General features: G+C 48.1%; 1 protein-coding gene, 1 long non-coding RNA gene and 1 other non-coding gene across 9 annotated transcripts in view; 2 read left to right on the plus strand and 1 right to left on the minus strand.

Annotated features, from left to right (window-relative positions):
- ripor1 (RHO family interacting cell polarization regulator 1) overlaps window positions 1-15,018 on the minus strand; it is a 31,786-nt gene extending 16,768 nt beyond the window's left edge. The window contains exons 1-2 of one of the 7 annotated variants that reach the window (XM_028958708.1): window positions 14,721-15,018; window positions 441-564 (exon numbers count right to left, since the gene is read on the minus strand). In XM_028958708.1, the coding sequence (XP_028814541.1) occupies window positions 441-538 (98 nt within the window). In that variant the 5' untranslated portion in view covers window positions 539-564; window positions 14,721-15,018. Of the gene's footprint in view, window positions 1-440; window positions 565-831; window positions 2,022-2,878; window positions 3,013-3,045; window positions 3,477-5,662; window positions 5,968-14,720 lie in introns of those variants that run through there. The other 6 variants (XM_028958707.1, XM_028958713.1, XM_028958711.1 and 3 more) reach the window with 6 other exon arrangements.
- trnav-cac (transfer RNA valine (anticodon CAC)) lies at window positions 4,076-4,148 on the plus strand. The gene has a single exon. It is a non-coding gene; the product is annotated as a tRNA-Val (tRNA).
- Window positions 15,019-15,374: 356 nt separating the features above from the next.
- LOC114767153 (uncharacterized) lies at window positions 15,375-16,239 on the plus strand. Its single transcript, XR_003742896.1, has 3 exons — window positions 15,375-15,404; window positions 15,500-15,578; window positions 15,811-16,239. It is a non-coding gene; the product is annotated as an uncharacterized LOC114767153 (long non-coding RNA).
- Window positions 16,240-21,606: the final 5,367 nt, after the last annotated feature.

Here is a 21,606-nt window from a genome sequence, read left to right on the forward strand (position 1 = left end):
AGTAAAAGAAATTGCATTTAGTTTCACTGCCTATTTAGGGTTCATGCCTATTTGCCCCAGTTTTCCTCCCACTCCTCAACTGGGTCTCTTGTTCTCACTCACTTGACTTATGTCCGTTATGCCTTGATTGATAAATCAAATGCTGTAAACCGTACACACAGCCACAGCGCTGTGAAAAGACATTTGTCCACTTATTTTTTCATGCTGTATGAAATTCAGTGTCGCTGTGGTGAAAAGAAAAATGTCTGACTTCCCACAATACAGCAGCAGGCAGAGCAGTGCCAGCACCGAAGGGAAATGTCTCTCGACCTGGCCAAGCCGGGATTCAGCGGTTCTGACAGGAAACGCTGTTTACGGCCCGTCCTGTCAGGTGAGACCCAGCAGCGGACGTCCCATCTAGGGTGTGAGTGTGTGTGTTTTTAGCTGTGCTTTCCCCCCACCTGTAGGGCTTGTCGTAAGAGTTGACTCCGGCAAAAGACTGGCTCCTAGTGATGGACCTGGAGGCAACCCGACGCGTCGGGCGCACAGAAAGGGACATGGTGGACACTGCTCTGGAGGGACTCCCTGAAGGAACAGCAGAGGGGGGAATTAGATACATTTTAGTTGCAAACATATTTAAACATGAAATTAAAAAAAAACCCTCCTGACTGAGCAACGTGTAGAAGACTGAACATCTAACAATTTACCGCATTATTTGGTGATTGAGAGGGTGTGCTGAGACTGCTGAGAACTTTTAATAACGCTGAGCACTCGGCATTCCGGATTCAAAGCGACCCCTCTATGAAATACTCCTCATCTACTTCAGCAAAATCACAGGTCAGCATCACTCACCTGCCCCGGTTTAATCCGCTCTCACATCAAAACGATCAAATAAACTCATCGTTATGAAGTCCGGGGTCCACGTCTTGTGATAAGGACAATCGCTGAAACGGTCCAAAAAGGACAGAAAGGACAGAAACCGAACCGCAGGACTGGCTGCAACAATCCTCAAAGTCAACTGTCAAACGAGCGTTCGTCAGCCCTTCATGCCCATGCCCACACCCCTGCATGCGACTCGCAGGCCGTCCCCCCTCCCACTTCCTGTGCCGCGAGGTCAGACGTGTGTCACCGTGGAAACAATGGGCTCTGGAGATCACAGGAAGACACTAAAGACTCATATAAACACTCTACCACCCCGAGCGCGCCCTGGAAGGTTAGAACCGCGGCGGAACACGACCACATAACAGCAGGCAAAGAACGGGAGAGGAAAGAGGGGACGGGAGAGAAACACTGAATATCAAAAGGCTGGCGCATGTGTGTAAGGAAAGGGTATGCAAAATATTATATAAAAATCTATCTAAATATTATATGACTATGCAAAAAGTGTGTGTGTATACCCACATATTTTTTGCATATTTATGTAATATTTATAAGGATTTATATAATATTTTCCATACCTCCCCTCTCTCTCTGTGTGTGTGTGTGTGTGTGTGTGTGTGTGTATATATATATATATATATATATATAGAGAGAGAGAGAGAGAGAGAGAGAGAGACCTGTTGGTGTTACACGAGCATGCTACTAAACATAAGACAAATTTCAGACGTTTTGAACATATTTGGAGTATTTTGCTATTATGATGCTGACGGCTGCTTCACAGGAACGTTAACTGACATCACTGGGCACGCTCACAAAGGGAACTGGAGGTGCTTGGCTGCACATGCAAATTCAGCTCAAGGCATGCTAATTAGAGAGAGAGAAAAGGAACTTTTCCTGAGGTTCTCTGTAACAAAAACAGTCGCAGTCATCAGAAGCTATTTTAGAATCGCCGGTGACAACGTGCGTTAGAAGGAACATTAAAAGTTAACGCGAACGGAACACTGCGGAACGGGGAGTGCTCTCGTGTCCGCGTGTTTGCCCTGCAATCTTCTCAGCGTGGTGATACCGTGTTTACAGTCAACAGACGTTCAGCGTTCCATGGACACGGAGATGCATCAGTGCCTTGAGGAAGGAAATGACTTGACTCATGTACAGAACGCAGCAACGTCCCCAAGTTGCCCCACCCCCCTGCAGAAAACATACATCGTCCAATTAAAAACAACGTAAAAATACATAATGCAAAATTGCAAAAGTCAAGTCAAGGGAAGGACTCTTACAAGCAACGCGTGTGCAATTCATATTTCAATTTCATGGAATGTTAAAGCAATAATGTTAATAAACTTCAGTACAGCTCCACGTCCACGTTCACGCCACCGCAGAGGGTGACGCTGCCGCCGCCGCCGCCACGGCAGAGGGAACCGGCTCCAGGCAGTCTCAACAAACCGCCTGGGCGCTAAACTGTACCTAAATCCACTTTACTCACCCTTTACACCGAGTTCCAATTGGATCAAAGGTATCCTGTGTCAACATATCAATATGATTACAGGCGCTAAGCCCTAAGCTACCGCAGTAACCGCGCGCCAGTCGCTTCACAAGCAGAGGTGAACACTTAATACCCATCCCAAAGGCCTCCAGCTATTAAACCAAGAATGTAGCTTAAGAGCCTGTCGGCGTTTGATTACTAACATGATAAAAGTCCACAGCCGTGACGGATGAATATTTACGGAACGCTGCGCCGAAGTAGTCCGCAAATATTTAATCTTGAGGGCCAATGCAAATCCTAAAAGGCAAACTCAACACAGACTTAACAGAAGAGGAAAGGACTGACCCCCCCCCCCCCCCTCTCTCTATTATCTTCTGTACTGATCCCCACTGTTGACATAACCCACTTTCCCAACAGTTCAAAGATGGGAGGAGTTTTTTTTTTTTTTAAAGGACACAATGAGTGGGAAGCTCTACTATAGTAAGATAAAAAACTACGCTCATACACTCATACACACACAGACACACACACACACACCTCCGCTGGAATCCTCATCGTCCTCTGAGTCAGCAGGGAAACAGGGCACAGGTAAACGGCACATGCTCCTTCAGCTCAGCCTCTGGACGTTCCTAATCCTCTCACCACGGCATCCATTACAACGCCACAACTCCTAATCTGTCTACAGACACGCGCGTGGCCCCTACCTGTCCACGAGGATGAGGGTCAGCCTAGTAATACCGCCGCAGGGCCGCCATCGGAACGGCCATGCCCGCTCACGGCCGCTCCGTTCTACCAGTTTCCACACTGTGTGCGTCTGGATGGGCTTGGAAGCCCCGTGGATCAGTGGATGCACATTGTTTGACTGCCTGGCCTCTGTCCAGGACCATTCCAGAATACAAAGCGCGTCCCATTACCATCACTCCAGCAGACCCCCCCTTCCTCTCCAAAACAACCAACAACTTTTTTTTTTTAATCCTCTGAAATGATTGCGGCAAAACATCTGATCTACGGGCGGTGAACCCAGAACCGCACGTTCTGCCTCTAACTGGGGTTCTGTTTACTTGCCGGGTGAGGCTGTAAATGGAGAACACTATTGTGTTTGCAGTGGGAGGGGGGCCTGGATCTGCAGCCCGTCTCCCTGACATGCATTCCAGTCATACTGGAGATAAGCAGGGCCTGGTGGTCCTCGACGGCCTGGGCACCACGGGGTGGGGGGTGGGGGGGAGACTCTCAAAACTCATCTACATAAAAAAAAAAACTGATTTATGGCAGCTCTTCCAGACAACATAACTAGCGCACAGCTAAATGTTTCAGTAGTCAGACGGCCTACACGGAGGAGGGAACGAAAAGGTAGCAGGTAGCAGGTACTGCCTAACATGTCAAATTGAGATGCCATTGGCCAAGCTGGTTGTAAAGAACATTTATTTCTTATACAGCCCAAAATCACATACAGTAGGTCTCCACAAGCTTCGTCAGGCCCTACAGTTGACCCTTTCAGCACACCAGGAAAAAACCGGGGAGAGGAAGAAAGGGAGAAACCTTGGGAGGGAGTGAGTAAGAGAGTGAGGGACCCCCAGTCATCCAGGGTTGGTAATGATAAAAATAATAATAATAATAATAATTATGTAGTTAATTGATAAATTGATTTTCTGACTTGTGTTTGTTTAATTGGCCTAAACCTGTTGAATTATTGAAAGGACACGAAAAACAATCAGACTTTATGGGAAAAGCCAAGTTTCCGTAGTGTGGTGGTTATCACGTTCGCCTCACACGCGAAACGTCCCCGGTTCGAAACCGGGCGGAAACACTTTGGGGCAGTGGTGGCCTAGCGGTTAAGGAAGCGGCCCCGTAATCAGAAGGTTGCCGGTTCGAATCCCAATCCGCCAAGGTGCCACTGAGGTGCCACTGAGCAAAGCACCGTCCCCACACACTGCTCCCCGGGCGCCTGTCATGGCTGCCCACTGCTCACTCAGGGTGATGGTTAAATGTAGAGGACAAATTTCACTGTGTGCACCATGTGCTGTGCTGCTGTGTGTCACATGTGACAATCACTTCACTTTATTATTATTTAAATGGATCAAATCCCTTCAGAGAGACACCATTTCTAAGGATGGATCATTTGTGAGTCTGAGTATGTACGTGCTTTTTTGTCTTGTTCTTTCCATTTCTTTGTTAGTGTTTGTTGTTAACAGAGTTCATTTAAAAAAAAAAAAAAAAAAAGTTAAATTATGATAGAATATTCCATAAAATTTGCATTTATTCAATATAATCATGCAATATTCTAATTGATTATGATGGTGGTAATTGTAATTGACATAACACCGACGTACAGAGACATAATCTGTCCAAAGTTTTCCTAAAGTTCACACTTGAGCATGATTACAAATAGCCACATAATTCCCCATTTTTGCATCAGGATATGACCTATGGGTCCAGTGTGGCCTTATGCCAGGTGTCCTGCAACCCTGAGGAAACCCCCAAAAGCCTCTACTGTAGCTCCGCAACAGAGCTCTTCCTTCCATTCTCTGAGCCAGAAATAAGAAAGGACCGGACACACCATCCACTTCCTCCTGACCTTCCAAAGTCAGATCTCCAGGCTTCTCACCAGCAGATATTTACAGTCTTCTCGAAAAGTCAGCGATGTTTATACACAATCCTGATCAGGTTATTATTTAATAATAGTCGGGTTGTACTGTAGGGTCACCTGACCAGTTGGCCTAAATCAGTGATAAAGGCAAGACAAGGTCTCCCCAACTACCTCAAAATGTCAGCTCAGACACTGGTGGAACAATCACCCCGCAAATTCATCACCAGGAAGCACTGACAACTCCTTGAGGAATAAAAGTAGGAACACATATGCTGGGTCAACAAGCAGCATAACCCACAAAACCACGACCCACCCCGAACAAGCAACCATTACGGAGATATCAGCACTTTCGGTTTCAATTTCTGTTTGATTGGTGGTGGCGGTGGGTAGGTTTCTCAGGGCAAGTGGCTTTTGGTCCAACCAACACAAACATTGAATTCCTCGTGCTGGGGTACGTAAAAAAAAACTCACAACAATGGCAAGACATGGCGAAGGTGGAAACGAACAGAGCGAAAGGCGCTGAAAACAAAGAGATAAGAGCGCTAAATCTTAAATTACCCAGAACACACCACATGCTACCCTCACTTTAAAACGCTTCAATTGCCACAAGCACACCAGCAAAAAGGCCACATATACACACACACACACTAGCATTACGTACAAATACTTGGTCATTGTAATACAGTATCTACAGCAATGGCACTTCACACTTTAAAGAAGATTAAACCCGATACCTCCATATCCGCTGTACATTTTTGCCCGAAATTCCCGTTGTGAGGAGTCGACGAGAGTAAGAAATGGTTTTATGTCTCCGTCGGCCGCTTCAAACTCTTCCCGGCTCCACAATCACACATAGCGGCAGAGACGGGGAAGGAGACTGAGACAAGCGCGGAGGCGCTGGCCAGGAAATGGGAAGGCCGTCTCCCTCCCGGCAGCCTCCTACTCCTCCTCCGTCTGCTTCCCACCGACTTCCCTAAATGACATCACGTTCTTCCTGCCTCGCCCGCTCTCAGCAGGACCAGCACTTTGTTTCCTGGTGATTAATAGCGGGTTATCGGAGATAACGGTATTTTACCACTGCTCGTTTGTCTTTTGCCTGTGAATGGAAGACTTCACTGTGTGAATGAAGAATGAGGCAGACGTGACTCACGGCTGGACAAACCTAAAAAAAAAAAAAAAAAAAGGGAACAGTTCTGAGGACAGAGCAGATGAAACTAAAGGTTTGTGCTGTTACCTTGCAGACCCAAACTCAGTTCCTCAGTTCCAACTCTTATAGCCGTGTCATGTGACCAATTTGAAGGGTCTTATCCAGAGTGATTACTAATTACAGGGTCTGGCACCCTCAAGAAATCTGGGGGGGTTAGCTTAGTGACAGCTGAGCTTGCTGGTCACCACGATGGGACCAGTCCAGTCAGCGCTCGCTAATTAGCATAAAAACAAAAAGAGTCTGACGGCAGCCAACGGACCTTCATTTCATCATAATTTCACCATGAATACTCTCAGCACTCTGACATATTATATAGACATCGCAATGAGACGTGATGCACACACTGAGGTTGCCGGAGTGAGATGGGATTGGAGCGAGTGATGACCGTGTTGCGGACCAGGTTTAAAAAAAAAAAAAATAATGCCAGGCTGCTGTGAACAAAGACCGTTCCTTTCAAAAGGACAGCGGGGCCGAGGGAGCGGTGGCACCTTGGCGGGATTCGAACCCGCAACATTTCTTTTAAGAGTCCACTTCTTTATCTGGTAGGTCACCACAGCCGTTGTTACAGGGACGGTCCCCCTGGAGACACGCAGGGTTAGGTGTCTTGCTCAGGGACACAATGGTAGTAAGTGGGGTTGGAACCTGTGACTCTGTGGTCTTCTACCACCTACTACCACCCTGGCACCATGTTCAATCATGAGCGTGTATTTTCCATTACTGCAAAATATGATCACGATTTAATGTACACGCTGACGTCTCCACCCACGGCATCATTTCACCTGAAAATTTCACAGGAGGCGGGTGATGATGTAAAATAAACCGGGCAGGAGAGACCTCTCCGCAAACAGCCTGGCATGGGGATGCACACACATGCAAACGCACGCGCAACACCGCCACGGGGCCGGGTGAAGGGGAAAAAAGGCCACACCCATCCTTTCTGGCCACTTATCTGAGCTCATTTGCCTTCCTGCAAATAGCGCCAGGACGAGTTGCCACCGCTCCACACTTACTACGCGCCACGGCCAGAGCGTGTTAGTAGTACAAACACCAGCCACTTCCTCAGCTGATGTGCCGTACTGATGACGTGGTACGTACATTTTCTGCCGCCTGTTCCTCCTATAAATTGTGTCGTTGAGTAGCTCAAGCGGCAGCTCAGAAATGTGTCCGTGGGCAACTGCAGAGCTGGCAGATGTGATAAGCCGTGATAACAAGGCCAGCGCGGCTACAGAAAGTCCGCACGAAAAAAGACAACAACAGGCTTATCGGCTGCAGTCACAGCGGTCACATGACGTCACCTCTGAATCAAACGTAACTTATGACCGACAGACAAATCAATGCAAATCGTTTTTTGCCTGGGAAAAAAAAAAAAAACAACAACAACATATGGTCCACCGAATGAACATTTCTGGAGACATATCATGGGGAGCGTACGAGCAGAAGATGTTCTGGTCACACATACAGATTCATCGACTTTACCAAGAAATAACAATTAAGGGGAATTAATCAAATCAAATGTTCAAAAGGCAGTGTAAAAGAGGGCAGTGTGTGTGTGTGTGTGTGTGTGTGTGTGTGAATGATATCATCTTTAATTCAGAAATCACAAATTATGGAACATCTTGTGACCTGGGGCAGTGGTGGCCTAGCGGTTAAGGAAGTGGCCCTGTAATCAGAAGGTTGCCGGTTCGAATCCCGATCCGCCAAGGTGGCCCTGAGCAAAGCACCGTCCCCACATACTGCTCCCCAGGCGCCTGTCATGGCTGTCCACTGCTCATTCAGGGTGATGGTTTAAATGCAGAGGACAAATTTCACTGTGTGCACCATGTGCTGTGCTGCTCTGTATCACATGTGACAATCACTTCACTTTAACTTTTGTGATTTTTTTTTTCCTATATCAGGATCATCCCCTCATTTCCAGCAAAGTTTTTCAAAGAAATGCTGAACAGATAGAATCCTTACAGGCTCAGTGAACAGAACCAGCATTCCCATCACAAGTAATCAAGCGCTGGGCCAGCCAAACAGCTGAGAGCCCTGAATGTATGAAAACCTCGGTGTGTGACCCCTGACCCCGACGCATGGACAGTGTGATAATGCGACGGGCAGGGCAGAGGGGCCAGGCGTTTCAAGGTGTGAGTAGATTTAGGGGAACAGTTGTCCCTTGAGCTCTTATCTCCACGGAAAGCAGCTGTCTCGGCGGTGGACAGAAGGCCGCTTAGGGAATGCCGACACACTGCGACTGCACCTGTGTCCTGGAGAAGGATGAGTGCACACGCGGAGACACAGGAAATTGCATACCTGCTCAGACATCACACATTCCTCCACAATTCATGATTTCGCAGCTAAAAATTATGTGATAATTGCACGGGTGCACTATAGGGGTTCAGCCATGAACCAATGAGGGGCTTTATAAGGCTTGTTGAGGTGGTGCTGAAGTAGGAAAGAATGTAGACTATCCAGTTTCATGTGCATTGGGACCCTTTACCAGGAACTTACGCATTAAAAAGTAGGAGGGGGCGGAGACAAATGCTCAGGTGTCTAGCATTTTGAACCGAGTTAAAAAAAAATTATAATCTGCAAATTGTCTTCTGGTACAGAAACAGACCGATCATATGTTTTCAGGGCGGGGTGGATTTTTTTCCACCACCAGCCCCCTCCTCCCTGAGATCATCCCACAGGGTATCACGGACTCACTCATCACCACACCCAGACTCCCCCAAGCCCAACGCGGAGGACACATACCAGTCATACCTGTCATGCCACTCTTCACCACACAGTCCACACACCGAAGGCGCCAACAACACACAAACACACACACCTGCTGAGAGGTCACGCAGGTACTGACCAAAATATCACATTTCCCAACCCTCCTGTGCATCTTAACGAATTTGACAATTTGCCCACGACTTTTTCTGGAAGCAGAAGGAAGGGACGGTCCCACGCGGTTATAGATTTTTCTTTTTTCTGACAGCGGCGGCCGTGAATGAGCACCTCGGCCCTGAACTGCGAACAGCGCAGTTAGGCTTTTACCGCGAAGTCCTCCGCAGAAACGCTGACTCTCGATAATATCGTCTCTGATCATAACTGTCGTCTGAAGATGGGTGGCTGCCCGGCGGCACAGATTTGGGGTTTTTACCCCCCCACCCCGGCCCATTAAAGCCACTGATTAACGATCTGCCTGAAGGCCCTCATTTCCTGTAGGGCCTGAATCCAGACTGATAAGAAAGAGAAAACACTGCAGATCATATATATTCGCCCTTATTTAATGTCACGGCCAAATACTTCTGAGTATTAAAGGTTTGGCAAAATTCACTCTGAGCAAGAAAGTCTGCCGGAGCAGTTTTGCCTGGAGATTCTCTTTGCGTCTTTGATGTCACTGCTTTATTTAGCGTCGTATTCTGCCCTTCTTCTAGTCAAGCATTGTTTTAGCCCTATTAGAAAAATAAATGTCATGCTGTGGCAACTGCCAAGTTCTGTGTGTCCATTTTTATGATTTTCCATTTAGTGAAACCTGAAACTAGACGGGACATCTCCACGACAGCACTGTGGGTTTCTCAACGCTTCTTTAAACCTGCGTGACAAATACATAGCTAAATGAGAGGGTAAAAAAGAAAAGGTTTACCCCACAGACCCCACAGCTGAGATATGTCCACCATCCCATAGCTCAGTTCAGCTCAGCTGATGGTACACAGCGTGGCTCCTGGACCTCCAAGAAGCCAAGACTTCCTGTTTAATCCCCAGCTGGTCACTAAGAGGCTTAACTGTCACTCGATGCTCCACACAACGGCCCAGACCCGGTCTCCCCACAACCTCCTTCTCCTTTCTTTCTCTCAACCAACTCGTTGGTTGTCCTGTCTAGAACAGATGGTTTTTGGGTCTAAAGTATGGTGGAGGACGTGTGTGAAAAAGGTCCCCCCTTCTGTAAACAGGGACAAAGGTGGTTTGGCCGGAACAAAAATTAGCTTTTCCTGATAAAAGGCAAACATGTTCAAACGGTAAAAAGGAACATCCCCCCCCCCAATCTTCTTTCATTTGGATTACCACACTTAACTCTTAGTAGGGTCATGTGACCAGCCTACACCAACCTTAATCTTTAAAAGTACAAACGGGTCAGAGGGGCCGTGGAGCAGGTCACAAACATCGGAGTGGGTTTAAAATAAGCCTGGGACCTTTGATCTGAAACGTACGGACTGTACAAATATACAGTTGTTAAGGGACGTCTACCCTGAAATTTTCCGCAACGCAAATAGCTACGATGTTCCTCTCCACTGAGAGAGAACTGTGGATTAAGGAATGTAAACCTACATAACTCTTTTTTTTTTTTTTCCTCTTTTTCTCTACCCCTCCTTCAGTTCTTCTCTTTACATAAACATGAGGGATCATCTCCAAAGCAAGGGCTTCAAGACATGGCTGCAAAAGGAAGAAGAGTCCAGACGGCAAAATCTTCACTTCCCGTTCATGAGGAGACATTAGTGACCACAGGGGGAAATTCTCGGACTCTTCTGCTGAGATCCAGTTCCGTCCGCTGACAGCGGGATTAGGTTTGTTACGACCGTCACGCCTGTTCTGGGATCAGTGGCCATTCAGACGTATCGCGTTCCATTTGTCCTTTTTTCCCCCACTAATGGCAGCTCTTAGCAACTCACTCATGCTAAGTAACAGCCACACTACACACAGTTCATGTCAACTGATATCACATGTAGCTCACTGCAGGGACGTCTAGAACCTGCCCATTTTCCCAGAACCTCAATACTGGGAAGCGTACCACCACACTAATGACTGGTTTTACCAGGTCCCCTCCAGAAGGGAGCACAGATTTCCGAAGTGTCTCAGGTCTCTCCCATGAGCTTGCAACTGAGACAAAACCAGACACGTGCAGTGCGCTGATTCAGAAGTTTCCTGCAGCATCACTGAGTGTGCAACTGTTGCGCAATTTGCTTAGACTTGCATGCAAATCATTGTCTTCCAGACATTAAACTTGACTTGATTTTACTCACAAATCAGGCAAGGCCCATGAGGTCAAAAGAAAAAAGAAAAAAAATTATTACAATATTTTTGACCCACGGCCTGACACCTGCTGCCCTTGTGACACACCTCTCCAGCTCGCCCGCATAAGCAGCTTAGCTGAGACAAGGCCAGGTAAAACGCACAGCCGTCCGTCTGGCCCGACATCAGGCGCGATCAGGCCGGCTGGCATCAGACGAGAACCAGCATCCCTGTGCCCGCGGGAATTCGGAAAGGTAGACTGACTCTCTCAGTCATCGCAGACGAGGGGATTAACCTCACAAATACCTTTCACAGGTCCGTCATAGAGCCGACGTCCTGTGACGCAAAGTCTCCAGCCATTTCATATCCTGACAAGACCCCTGTGGTTTTTACATACACACAAAAAACAACCTCCTAACTTTACTCTACAGCTTTCAATATCCTCAGGTACATAATTATTTAAGGTCCCATGACATCGGTCTTACTGGTCGCCTAATAGAAGTTGAGTGGGCATTTGCGAAAGTGACATCACCAACACCATTCATCAAATACAAAGTCGTGTTGCCGTTTTTACAAAAAAGTAAAATCAACCCACTGGTTCTTCAGAGTCTTGCATGACTCTGGGAAAATTCGCTTGGCAAAGAAAAGCATGAGAAAGGGGAGGTAACCTTTCCCCTTATGACATCATAAGGGGACAAATTCCAGATCAGACCGTCTGAACTGCCGCTCTCTGAACGGTGAAGCAGAATGACCAAAGGACTCTTTACACCGATCGCCATTTCTAGCCACTGCAGGACCATAGACAGGCTCGGGGAACTCGTATTAATGTTAAACTCATATTAATCTCACAAAGTGAAGTTTTCATAATAGGGGACCTATAAATTACAATGCTATCAACATCAGTTAGCTTTGTGGAAAATAAAAACCATAATCAATGGGGGAAAAAAACATTACTGATTTCAAACAACGTAATTAAAGGTTGATTATGCCATTTAAGATAAGCTAGACAAACTTGGTTGTCCTTTCCATAGTTTTCAGGTTTTTGTGAAGTATATGTTAATACCCGGCCCAAATGGCGTTTTAAATCAGGCCTTGAACTGAGTTGTAAAGATACATTCTTAAATGATGGGAGAAACTTGACGCACTTTCTGTCAAGCTGTGGTTGAAGCCTGAATCGCAAGTGCATCGTGGGAAAGGCTGAGTCACGCGGCGCAGCTGCGTCCCAGCGCCCCGCTGTTCCAACACCGTCTTCCAGCACACAGCATCGATGCACACACACACACACACGCACACACACACACACACACACACACACACACACACACACACACACACACAGGCCTGATGCACATCTGCACTACTCATAAACACTGGACATAAGAGCGGTTCTCCGCCTGATAAGAGTGGTCAAACCGGAGAGAACGAGAAAGTCGGACAAATGCCAGCAAGCACAGCCCTGTTTACTGAACAGTCGTCCACGGCGATACAAGGACAGGAAGACCGGGGTGTCAGGAGATGGACAGACGCCCAGTGGACGGGAGTGGGTGGGTAGTTAAGACGAGGGGGAGACTAGGGGAGTCTCTGGAGCACGCTGGAGAACAAAACTGCACACAACACTCAGCAGAGCACCACCAAGTACACTAATACGGCTAATCTTAAAGTGGTTGGCTTCAACATAAGCCTTTCGTACGGCTGTCGTTCCGTATAGGCATCAAAGGTCCATCAGTGCAGCGCCATAATAGCACCAGTTTCCTGTTTTCACAGGCACTGGGGCCGAGACGGCCAGGGAATGAAGAGTTGTACTTCTGGCACTTAGCAGAGGCCCACGTACCAAAATAGAAATGGCCGCCTGGTCTCCGGTCTTCCCAGTGTCGGGCACCGGGACTTCACCGGCGGCTTTCAAACAGAGTCGAAGTGATCAGAAGACAAATACTGCTGGAATGCAGAACATTTCCATAGAAATTTGCAGAAAATCTGCAAAAACGGAACGCTTTGTGTGTCACGGCCCAAAATGTGTGAGGGTTCAGAGGGACTGAGAAAGGACACTCGGACAATTTAATTCGCTCCTTCTGCTGGACCGAAACAGTGCATGTGTGTGAGGGGGACAGGGACGGATCACAAGGACCCTCCAGTGTTGTCTCATTGTTCCTCCTCACAGAGAGCAGGCGCTCGAGACGCAGACAACCCCCACTCTCCCAAAGCACCCTGGTTTCTCTGAAACACCAGGGCAACGCCCAGATGTTCTCTAAACCACTTACAGCATCCACACTGGTAGATATGATGCGACCTGTTCTTACATTTTTTTTTTGACTCTGTCCAAAATAAAGCGTGTGTGTGTGTGCGTGTGTGTGTGTGGGTGAGCAGGCATCACAGTCCACAGACACGGACATGTCTCCGAGGGTTGAAAGAGCAGTCGAGCCGAGATGAAGGGTCTGAGCCGGACTTCAGTCTCAAAATACGGCAGAGAATCTCTCCCGCCGCGGCACGCATGGCTCCCAAATAAACTATAAAGCAACCACCCCACCCCCCCCGCTCCACTGACAACTGCCGCCGTGGACTCCGGCACGGGCTGCCAGCGCTCCTCTCTTCCCCACCATATCCCTTTCGTCGTAATTGTTTTTCGCTGATCGAATCGTTAGCCAAATTAGACCCCTCAGCGGCGGTCGGGCCGAACACACAAAGACCAGGCTGTGCGGCGGGGGGGGGGGGGTAGTTCCCACACTCTGCTCCGACTGGTGTGATGGGGACACCCATCCCGACATACACGCCACAAAAGCAATTAAGCAATTTCCTTCGGGACTGATAAAGTTTTCTGATTCGGGTTCAAACACCCCGAGCGGCGTGTTTGAACCATGGGCCAAGGGCTGGTGACGTGACGTGGTGACCTGTCCACGTGCGTAATTTGGTTTATTTTCTTAGTATCATGCCAGGACGGGCTTACGTCGCTTGCCATGGGAATTAAATATAGATTTAAATGATCTGCAGACCACGTGACCGCTTGAGCCCCAACTCGAATGGCAGAGGACAACATATTAGCCTGTATTAGTCCATATTTGTCCCCAAACTTCTGGTGACCTGCAGATGTCGCGGGGAAGTGGAGGTGGGACGGCCAGCATTCCCTGCATGGACGTGGGGTTAAATGCGGTTTTCTTTTCTTTTTTTAAAGTGGACAGTGGGATTAGAATGGACGGGATTAGCACCATGGGATCTTCTCTACAGCAGAGAAGACGGACGCGGCTCGGTCCCGTAAAACGAACCGCTGTCCCCCACAACTTCTCACCAGCACAAACCCCGCAGTTATATCCACATTAAAAATATCCACATTAATACATTTAAAACTACTTCTGGCGGCTTTTATGGACAGTGTTGTGGAAAGAGGACATTATTTAACCCCCCCCCCTCCTTTACTGTGTCTCTCATCACTCGACATATGAAACAAAGCCTCTCTTTGTCATGAAAACGACTCGTCCCCTCAACTCCTCCAGCAGCTCGCTACCCGCCCTCGGATCCCGAAGTGATAATAATCCCGATCGTCGCGACATTAACGACAACGACAGCTGACAGCTCGCCCGCGGGTCGGAAGAAGAAGAACGGAAAGCACGTACATGTCTGGCGCCGACGTGGACGCAAACCGGCGGGGGGGGGGAATCCAAATCTCCCACTTCCGCGCGATCCGAGCCGGGGACTCGACTCGCGATTCCCGCGCAGATGCGGAGAGGGACGCGGGGAGCGTCACTTTCTCCCCGCGGTCGGTCCCCGTCCTGGGCTCCGGAGGGGCGTGGACGAGCCTCCCGCGCGGGTCGGAGAGCGAGCGGGTTCCGGGCTGTCGGGCGTCTTCGGGGCGGAAGCCCGGGTGCGCGGAGCACGCGTGTGTGCGCAGGAGAGGAGGACGGGGGGATGGGAAGAGGAGGAGGAGGAGGAGGAGGGACTGGACGGATTTTCTCCTGGCCTCGCCTCCCCGCTCCTGAATCTACTCTGGCCGCTAAACTTTAACCATTAAACAATCCTGCTTCACAAAAATGCAACTTTTCACGCAAAAGTTTGTTGATGACGTGTCAGAAGTTTGGGTACGCCCACTGTCTGGGGGCTCTGTAGAGGAATTTAACACCGTTCATTAAAGAAGAAGACACGTTGTTGTTGACTGCTTTTCATACTATGGGTATCATCATCATCATGTGGGTAACACGCTCGCCTATGAAACAGAAGACCCAGGTTCGAGTCCCACTTACTACCATTGTGTCCTTGAGCAAGTTGCTCCAGGGGGGGAACTGTCCCTGTAACTACTGATTGTAAGTCGCTCTGGATAAGGGCGTCTGATAAATGCTGTAAATGTAAATCATCACCATCATCATCTTGGTAACCAGCTCTATGACATCATCCACAGGAGTGTCCACCATCCCCACCGAGAAGAGAAGCCAATTTTATAGCAACGTGCCTCCCACGAAGTGTAGTAAGTATATACGGTAAGAATAGCAGACCGTGGTTACAGGTTTCTGAACTTTACGTGCACCTGTATCGTTTTAGTAATCTGTAATCTTTCTGTTTTTGTATATAAAAGATATATTTTTTATATTGCATATTGTCGTTGTTTTTATACTGTTGTGCTTGAAATTCCTCGTATGTCTTCACTCACATACTAAACACGATTCTGATGTGCAGAATAAAACGGTCTTGTTTGTGTCATCCAAACCACAGAAACCCACTTAACCAGCGTTCTGCCGTGCAACCGTGCCAACCACCCTCCTCCCATCCTCACATAGTTCTACCGGGGGACCACTGAGATGTTCTCTGCTGCTACATCACTGTCCGGGACGGGAACTGCACTGTCGCTGAGCGGAAGGCCCTGCAGAGGACAGTGAAGACAGCAGAGCGCATCATCGGGGTTCCACTTCCACCCATCTCAACACCGCATCCGCCGAGCTCGGAACATAACGAAGGGCTCTCACCCCCCCCTCGCCCGCCCTGTTCTCCCTCCTACCGCCTGGCAGACGGTTCTGCAGCATCAGGACTGTGACTGCCAGACGCTGCAAGAGCTTCTTCCCACAAGCAGTCAGAGCTCTCAATGCACCGCCATCACCAGAACACTCTTAAACTATGAACCAGAAGACCCAGGTTCAAATCCCTCTTACCACCATTGTGTCCCTGAGCAACACACTGAACCCGGAGTGTCTCCAGGGGCGGACTGTCCCTGTTACTACTGATTGTAAGTCGCTCTGGATAAGGGAGTCTGGTAAATGCTGTAAATGTAAATGTAAAATACACTTCCAGCCTCAAATCATTTTGCACATCTCTGTTCTATTTGAACATTCCTGCACATGTTTGTCTTGTCTTGTGTCCTGTTTGAAATATCCAACATAACCAGTTACAAGCATCCTACATGATGTTGTCCAGTTTTGTCCAGTTATGTCCTGTTCCACCTGTTCATTGTACAGAAAGGTTCTACTTATAGTTTAGTTCAGTGTGTATATATACATACATTTTTCTTTTATGATTACACTATGGGGGGGGTCTGTGTGAAACATTATTTCAATACAAGGTAAACTGTGTATACTGTTGTACTGACAATAAACCAATCTTGAATCTTGAATCTTGAATGGCCTCTGAACGGAACAGCGATGACCATCAGATGAATATTACTGTGTCTGTGGCTGAGTAACAGAGCTGGGTTCACAGTTCAGTTCACAGTTTGACTGCTTCATCGTTACTAGAGAATATAGGTTTTTTTGTGCATTGTATCACAGACACGCACGCATTATCATTAATGCGAGTGCATGCAACAGTGACAAAAGCCCCCTGCCCATCCCACCCCACGCACGGCCAAGTGAGATGAATGACTCCTCTAGCAGGCTCTGTCCAGTCGTTACCTTGGCAACCTCGTAAGCAGCAAAGCCAGAGTGATGTAATGCGTTCCGCCTGCCCGAGTGCGATAGGCCAAGAGGACGCGAGAAAGCAGAGTTCTGCCTCTCACCGCGCCCTCTGAGCGCCGAGCCATTATGCCGCTATCTGAACCTCCCCCCCCGCCGTCCTCCACCGCCACAATGGCCTCCCCGCCGCCCCCTCTGACGCTCGCAGGCACACACCCACCGCCCCTTCACCCCCCCGGCTCGCATCAGACCAGGCCGACACTGTCAGCGGTCGGGGAACTCAGCGCCCTTTCACCCCCGCAAAGCTGCGATAAGCACAGGAGCCGCGCGAACTGAGGCTGCGGAGCGCGATGCCGCTATCTCCCGGCACCGGCTGCGGTTTCAGAAGTCCTCCATCAGCATGGCCGCCGAGACGAGGTGTTTATCGCAGGTCGATTCTTATAATCTGAATGTGCCACTTTTCTGTGAGTTTAGTGTATTGATTACAGCTTCAGTGAAGATTTAAATGAATGGAACCTTCTATATTCTCAACAGTCAAATTCTTTGAGATGCGCTGGTAATAAATAAAAACGGGGATCCCAGGCCTTGCCTGCAAAGCCACGCGCCGAGATGTGGGTCACGGGCTCTAAATCTTCTGAAGACGCCTGGCCGCGGGTCCGGCGGCTCTCCCAGGCTCCCTCCCTGACAGAGCGCCATGCTCGTTGACCCCTGCGCCCCAGCGTGTCCGACCCGCCTCTTCAGTCCCCGCAGGACGTGTACCCCCGCTCGGCGTGTGACAAAGGGGCCAGAACCCTTGATCGTTATTTTCTGCCCGTTCTCGCCCCCTCCCTCCCTCCCTCTCTCGCTCTCTCTCTCTCTCTCTCTTTGTATATCCCATTATCTTCGTTGCTCTTGTTTCTGCCTCTCCTTGTCCCCGCCCCTCTCCCTCCCTGTGTCTGTGCTGGTTCCTCCCTGTCACACTTGTGCACGTCACGGCGCGAAGAGGCGCAGCTCCCGCTTCCTGCCGGGACGTGCGTTTTTAATTCATCTCGCCCCGTGGCGCTGGCCATGAGACATTAATGTATTTATAAACGTGCCGGAGCACTTCCCCCCTCCCTTTTTGTCGGGGTCCCCCTCCCCATGCTGGGAGTCCTGCACGGGGCCGAGCGACTTGTGTTTCTTTGTGGGAGGTTGAGAGGAGGTTTTTTTTTCTGGACCCACACAACCACAACTAAGATCAAGGAGAAAGCTGAGATGCCCCGAAAGTGCACCAGGAAAGATGGAAAGAAAGGGAAATTTAGTTCAAGAGAGAGAGAGAGAGAGAGAGAGAGAGAGGACAGTGAAGGCAGAGTCAGAATCATTATGTAACCCCCCCACCGCCCCCCCACCACTTGTGGAACAGCGACTCACTAACAGAACGTCGCCCACCACAGCATGCTGACACACACACACACACACACTCACAGACCCACACACATCACATACCACCTGTTATCTCCATCTGGTCCCACAATTTATCATAAACACACACACACACAGGCACACTCTGAGACTGTACGATGCAGTGAAGATAGGAATCACGTGACATTTATGACTGGGAAAAGCCTGCATACGGTCAATTATACTGGACTGGAGCTCCGAGGAGAGCGTAAATATAGCAGAAAATGTGAAAACAGGTTGAATAATGAACTTTTGTTCCTTTACTTGGTTATAGCTCAGATAGAAATGCTTTTCATGGTATTTATCTAAGGTGCCTGAAACTTTTGCAAAGTACCAACAAACAAGGACATGGATTGTAAGCCTATGAACCAGATGAACCAGAAGACCCAGGTTCAAACTATGAACCAGAAGACTATGAACCAGAAGACCCGGGTTCGAATCCCGCTTGCTACCATCGTGTCCCTGAGTGTCTCCAGGGGGGGACTGTCCCTGTAACTACTGATTGTAAGTCACTCTGGATAAGGGCGTCTGGTAAATGGCGTAAATGTAAATGTGGACCCCTGATTCATTCCCCCTTCCCAGGCAACGTTATACTGACAAACGAGGCCACTTGCATCAGAATACCATTGGCATGAAGTACAAGAATCTTTAGGCAAGTGGTGCATCACAGTACCATCCAGAAGAATGCCAAGGTTTCCTAACAGAACGCTGCCAAGAGCGTCACACCAACTTGCCTTTTTCCATAAAGCCACCTGCTTCCCCGTAACTCACCCACACGACCTACAAGTAAATGTGATTCCTCTCAGACCAACGTCTTCCATCGCTCTGTGGGCACACCCCCACTATAGGAGGTCTTGGTGGTGCAGAGGCGACAAAATGACCTATCTGTAATCATGGCCGGCATTAAGATTGTCGACCATTTGAAGTAGCTCTTCTACGCGGTCAGATCAGACAAGCCAGCCTTTGTCTCAGGCACCCATGACCCTGTTCACTGGCTGTCCTTCCTTGAAACACTCTTGTTTGGTTCTCTTGGGAACACCCCTTGGAGAACCAGTCGTCTAGCATCAACAATCAGGCCGTTGTCAGTGTTGCTAAGATTCTTATTCCTGCCTCCAACACATCAACTTAAAAAAAAAAAGCCTGTTCTTCTGCCTCATAATAAAACCACCCTTACACACATAATACTACATAATCCTAATCAGCATTGTTCACGTCACATGCCAGTAGTTTTAATGTTGCGGCAGATTAGGACATATATGTGTATATATATATATACACACACTGACATACTGTACACTCACACACATTGACACATATACAGCGCCCTGATTTGAGGACAAAAATGTGCGTGATGGGGATCTTAGCCTGAGGCGCTGGGCTTTTCTATTTGGGTCAAGCATTTCCAGAGCCTGAAGGCGAACATGCCGACTGGCCCCATGCAACACAGGTTAAACAACACGGGGCGTTTTCTCCATGATGAAAGTCATATTCTTGTTCAGGACGATTAGGAAATCCAGAAATCAGGAACAGACAGACTCAGGGCCAGGGCCCGTCCCAATGTCCAAGTCCTGACAACATATGAAAAAAAGAACGCTTGTGTTCTTTTCATGTAGGGCTGTGCAATAATTTGCTAAGCACATTTAAATGTAACATTTAATGTTTTTGACAGGTAATACATAAACTACATAACTGGGGTGGTAGTAGCTTAGTGGGTAACACACTCGCCTATGAACCAGAAGACCCGGGTTCGAATCCCGCTTACTACCATTGTGTCCCTGAGCAGGACACTTAACCCTAAATTGCTCCAGGGAGACTGTCCCTGTAATACTGATTGTAAGTCGCTCTGGATAAGGGCGTCTGATAAATGCTGTAAATGTAAATGTAAATGTAGGTAATATGTGTCCATAGGGAAGGAAGTGCAGCAGGAAGCTTTTTTTTATACAGGGTGGGCCATTTATATGGATACACCTTAATAAAATGGGAATGGTTGGTGATATTAACGTCCGGTTTGTGGCACATTAGTATATGTGAGGGGGCAAACTTTTCAAGATGGGTGGTGACCATATTGGCCATTTTAAAGTCGGCCATCTTGGATCCAACTTTTGTTTTTGACACATCAAATTTATTGGTAATTTCACAAGAAAACAATTGTGTGGTTTTAACGTAACTTTATTCTTTCATGAGTTATTAAGTTTCTAACCACTTATAAAATGTGTTCAATTTCACCAACCATTCCCATTTTATTAAGGTGTATCCATATAAATGCCCACCCTGTAGATACATCAACATGTAGCATAACCATATACCAGATAAAACAATATCTGAGAATTTCTGGACTTGAAAAGTGGACTTTCTGTCACACCAGAAAGATCAGTGAAATACCAGGTATAAAATGTTGGGATTTTCCGTATTCAGCTGTTACGGCGTAAATGTGGAAACCTGATTTTGGTTTAGGGTTAGGTTGGCTTTCGGATGCATCGGTTAGCGGCAGTACGGATTGGACACTGACAAGCCTGCTGCCCTTAGTGACCCCAAAATTTCGCAGTTACCGATGGATTACTGACAGATTAAAGGCTTGTTTTTATTGGGTCTGCAGTACTTTTAAGACCTCGAAACTCTAGACTCAATGATTATTACTAGTCATTTTTAACCATATTTAAGGCCTTATTGTTTGGAAACGTAGGACCGTGGAAACGCTGCTATGCGCTCTCGTCCAAAACGAATGGCTCGTGCTGCAAGTAGGCGTGGTTTCGCACAGGTGATTTTCATGAGGAGAGGATATTCCTGCGGTATGCCAGTATAATCCAAATAATCCCTCCTGTTGGCCAGATTTATTTCGCATGCCGTTTACACTATTTTCATATTTTCAGCTGTTGATGTAAGTAAGAGTGTATATTTAGATTTGAAATCTGGTTTTGGGAATTTGAAGGAAGCGTCCTGACTCAAATCCGACGTGGCACTTTTGCCGTGTGCCATCTGCTGAACGCGCCCTGGCATCTGTGGACATTTGCTCGGTGCCCTCGTGCCTGTCTGTGCGAGGGTGGGACTCCGCCAGTGGCATCTAGGCCTCTGTCCAGCCTGACCTCTGTCCGGCCCAGCACAATGTGGATGGGCCTGATCCAGGCCTGAGGTAATTAAATCCCAGCTAAGAGCCCCTCATTCAGGCTCCATATTAAAGCTTCTATTCAAACCGGCGAAGTCCGTTGAG

This window comes from Denticeps clupeoides, chromosome 17 (genome assembly GCF_900700375.1).
Source record: "Denticeps clupeoides chromosome 17, fDenClu1.1, whole genome shotgun sequence".
In the NCBI taxonomy this organism is placed as follows: domain Eukaryota; kingdom Metazoa; phylum Chordata; class Actinopteri; order Clupeiformes; family Denticipitidae; genus Denticeps; species Denticeps clupeoides.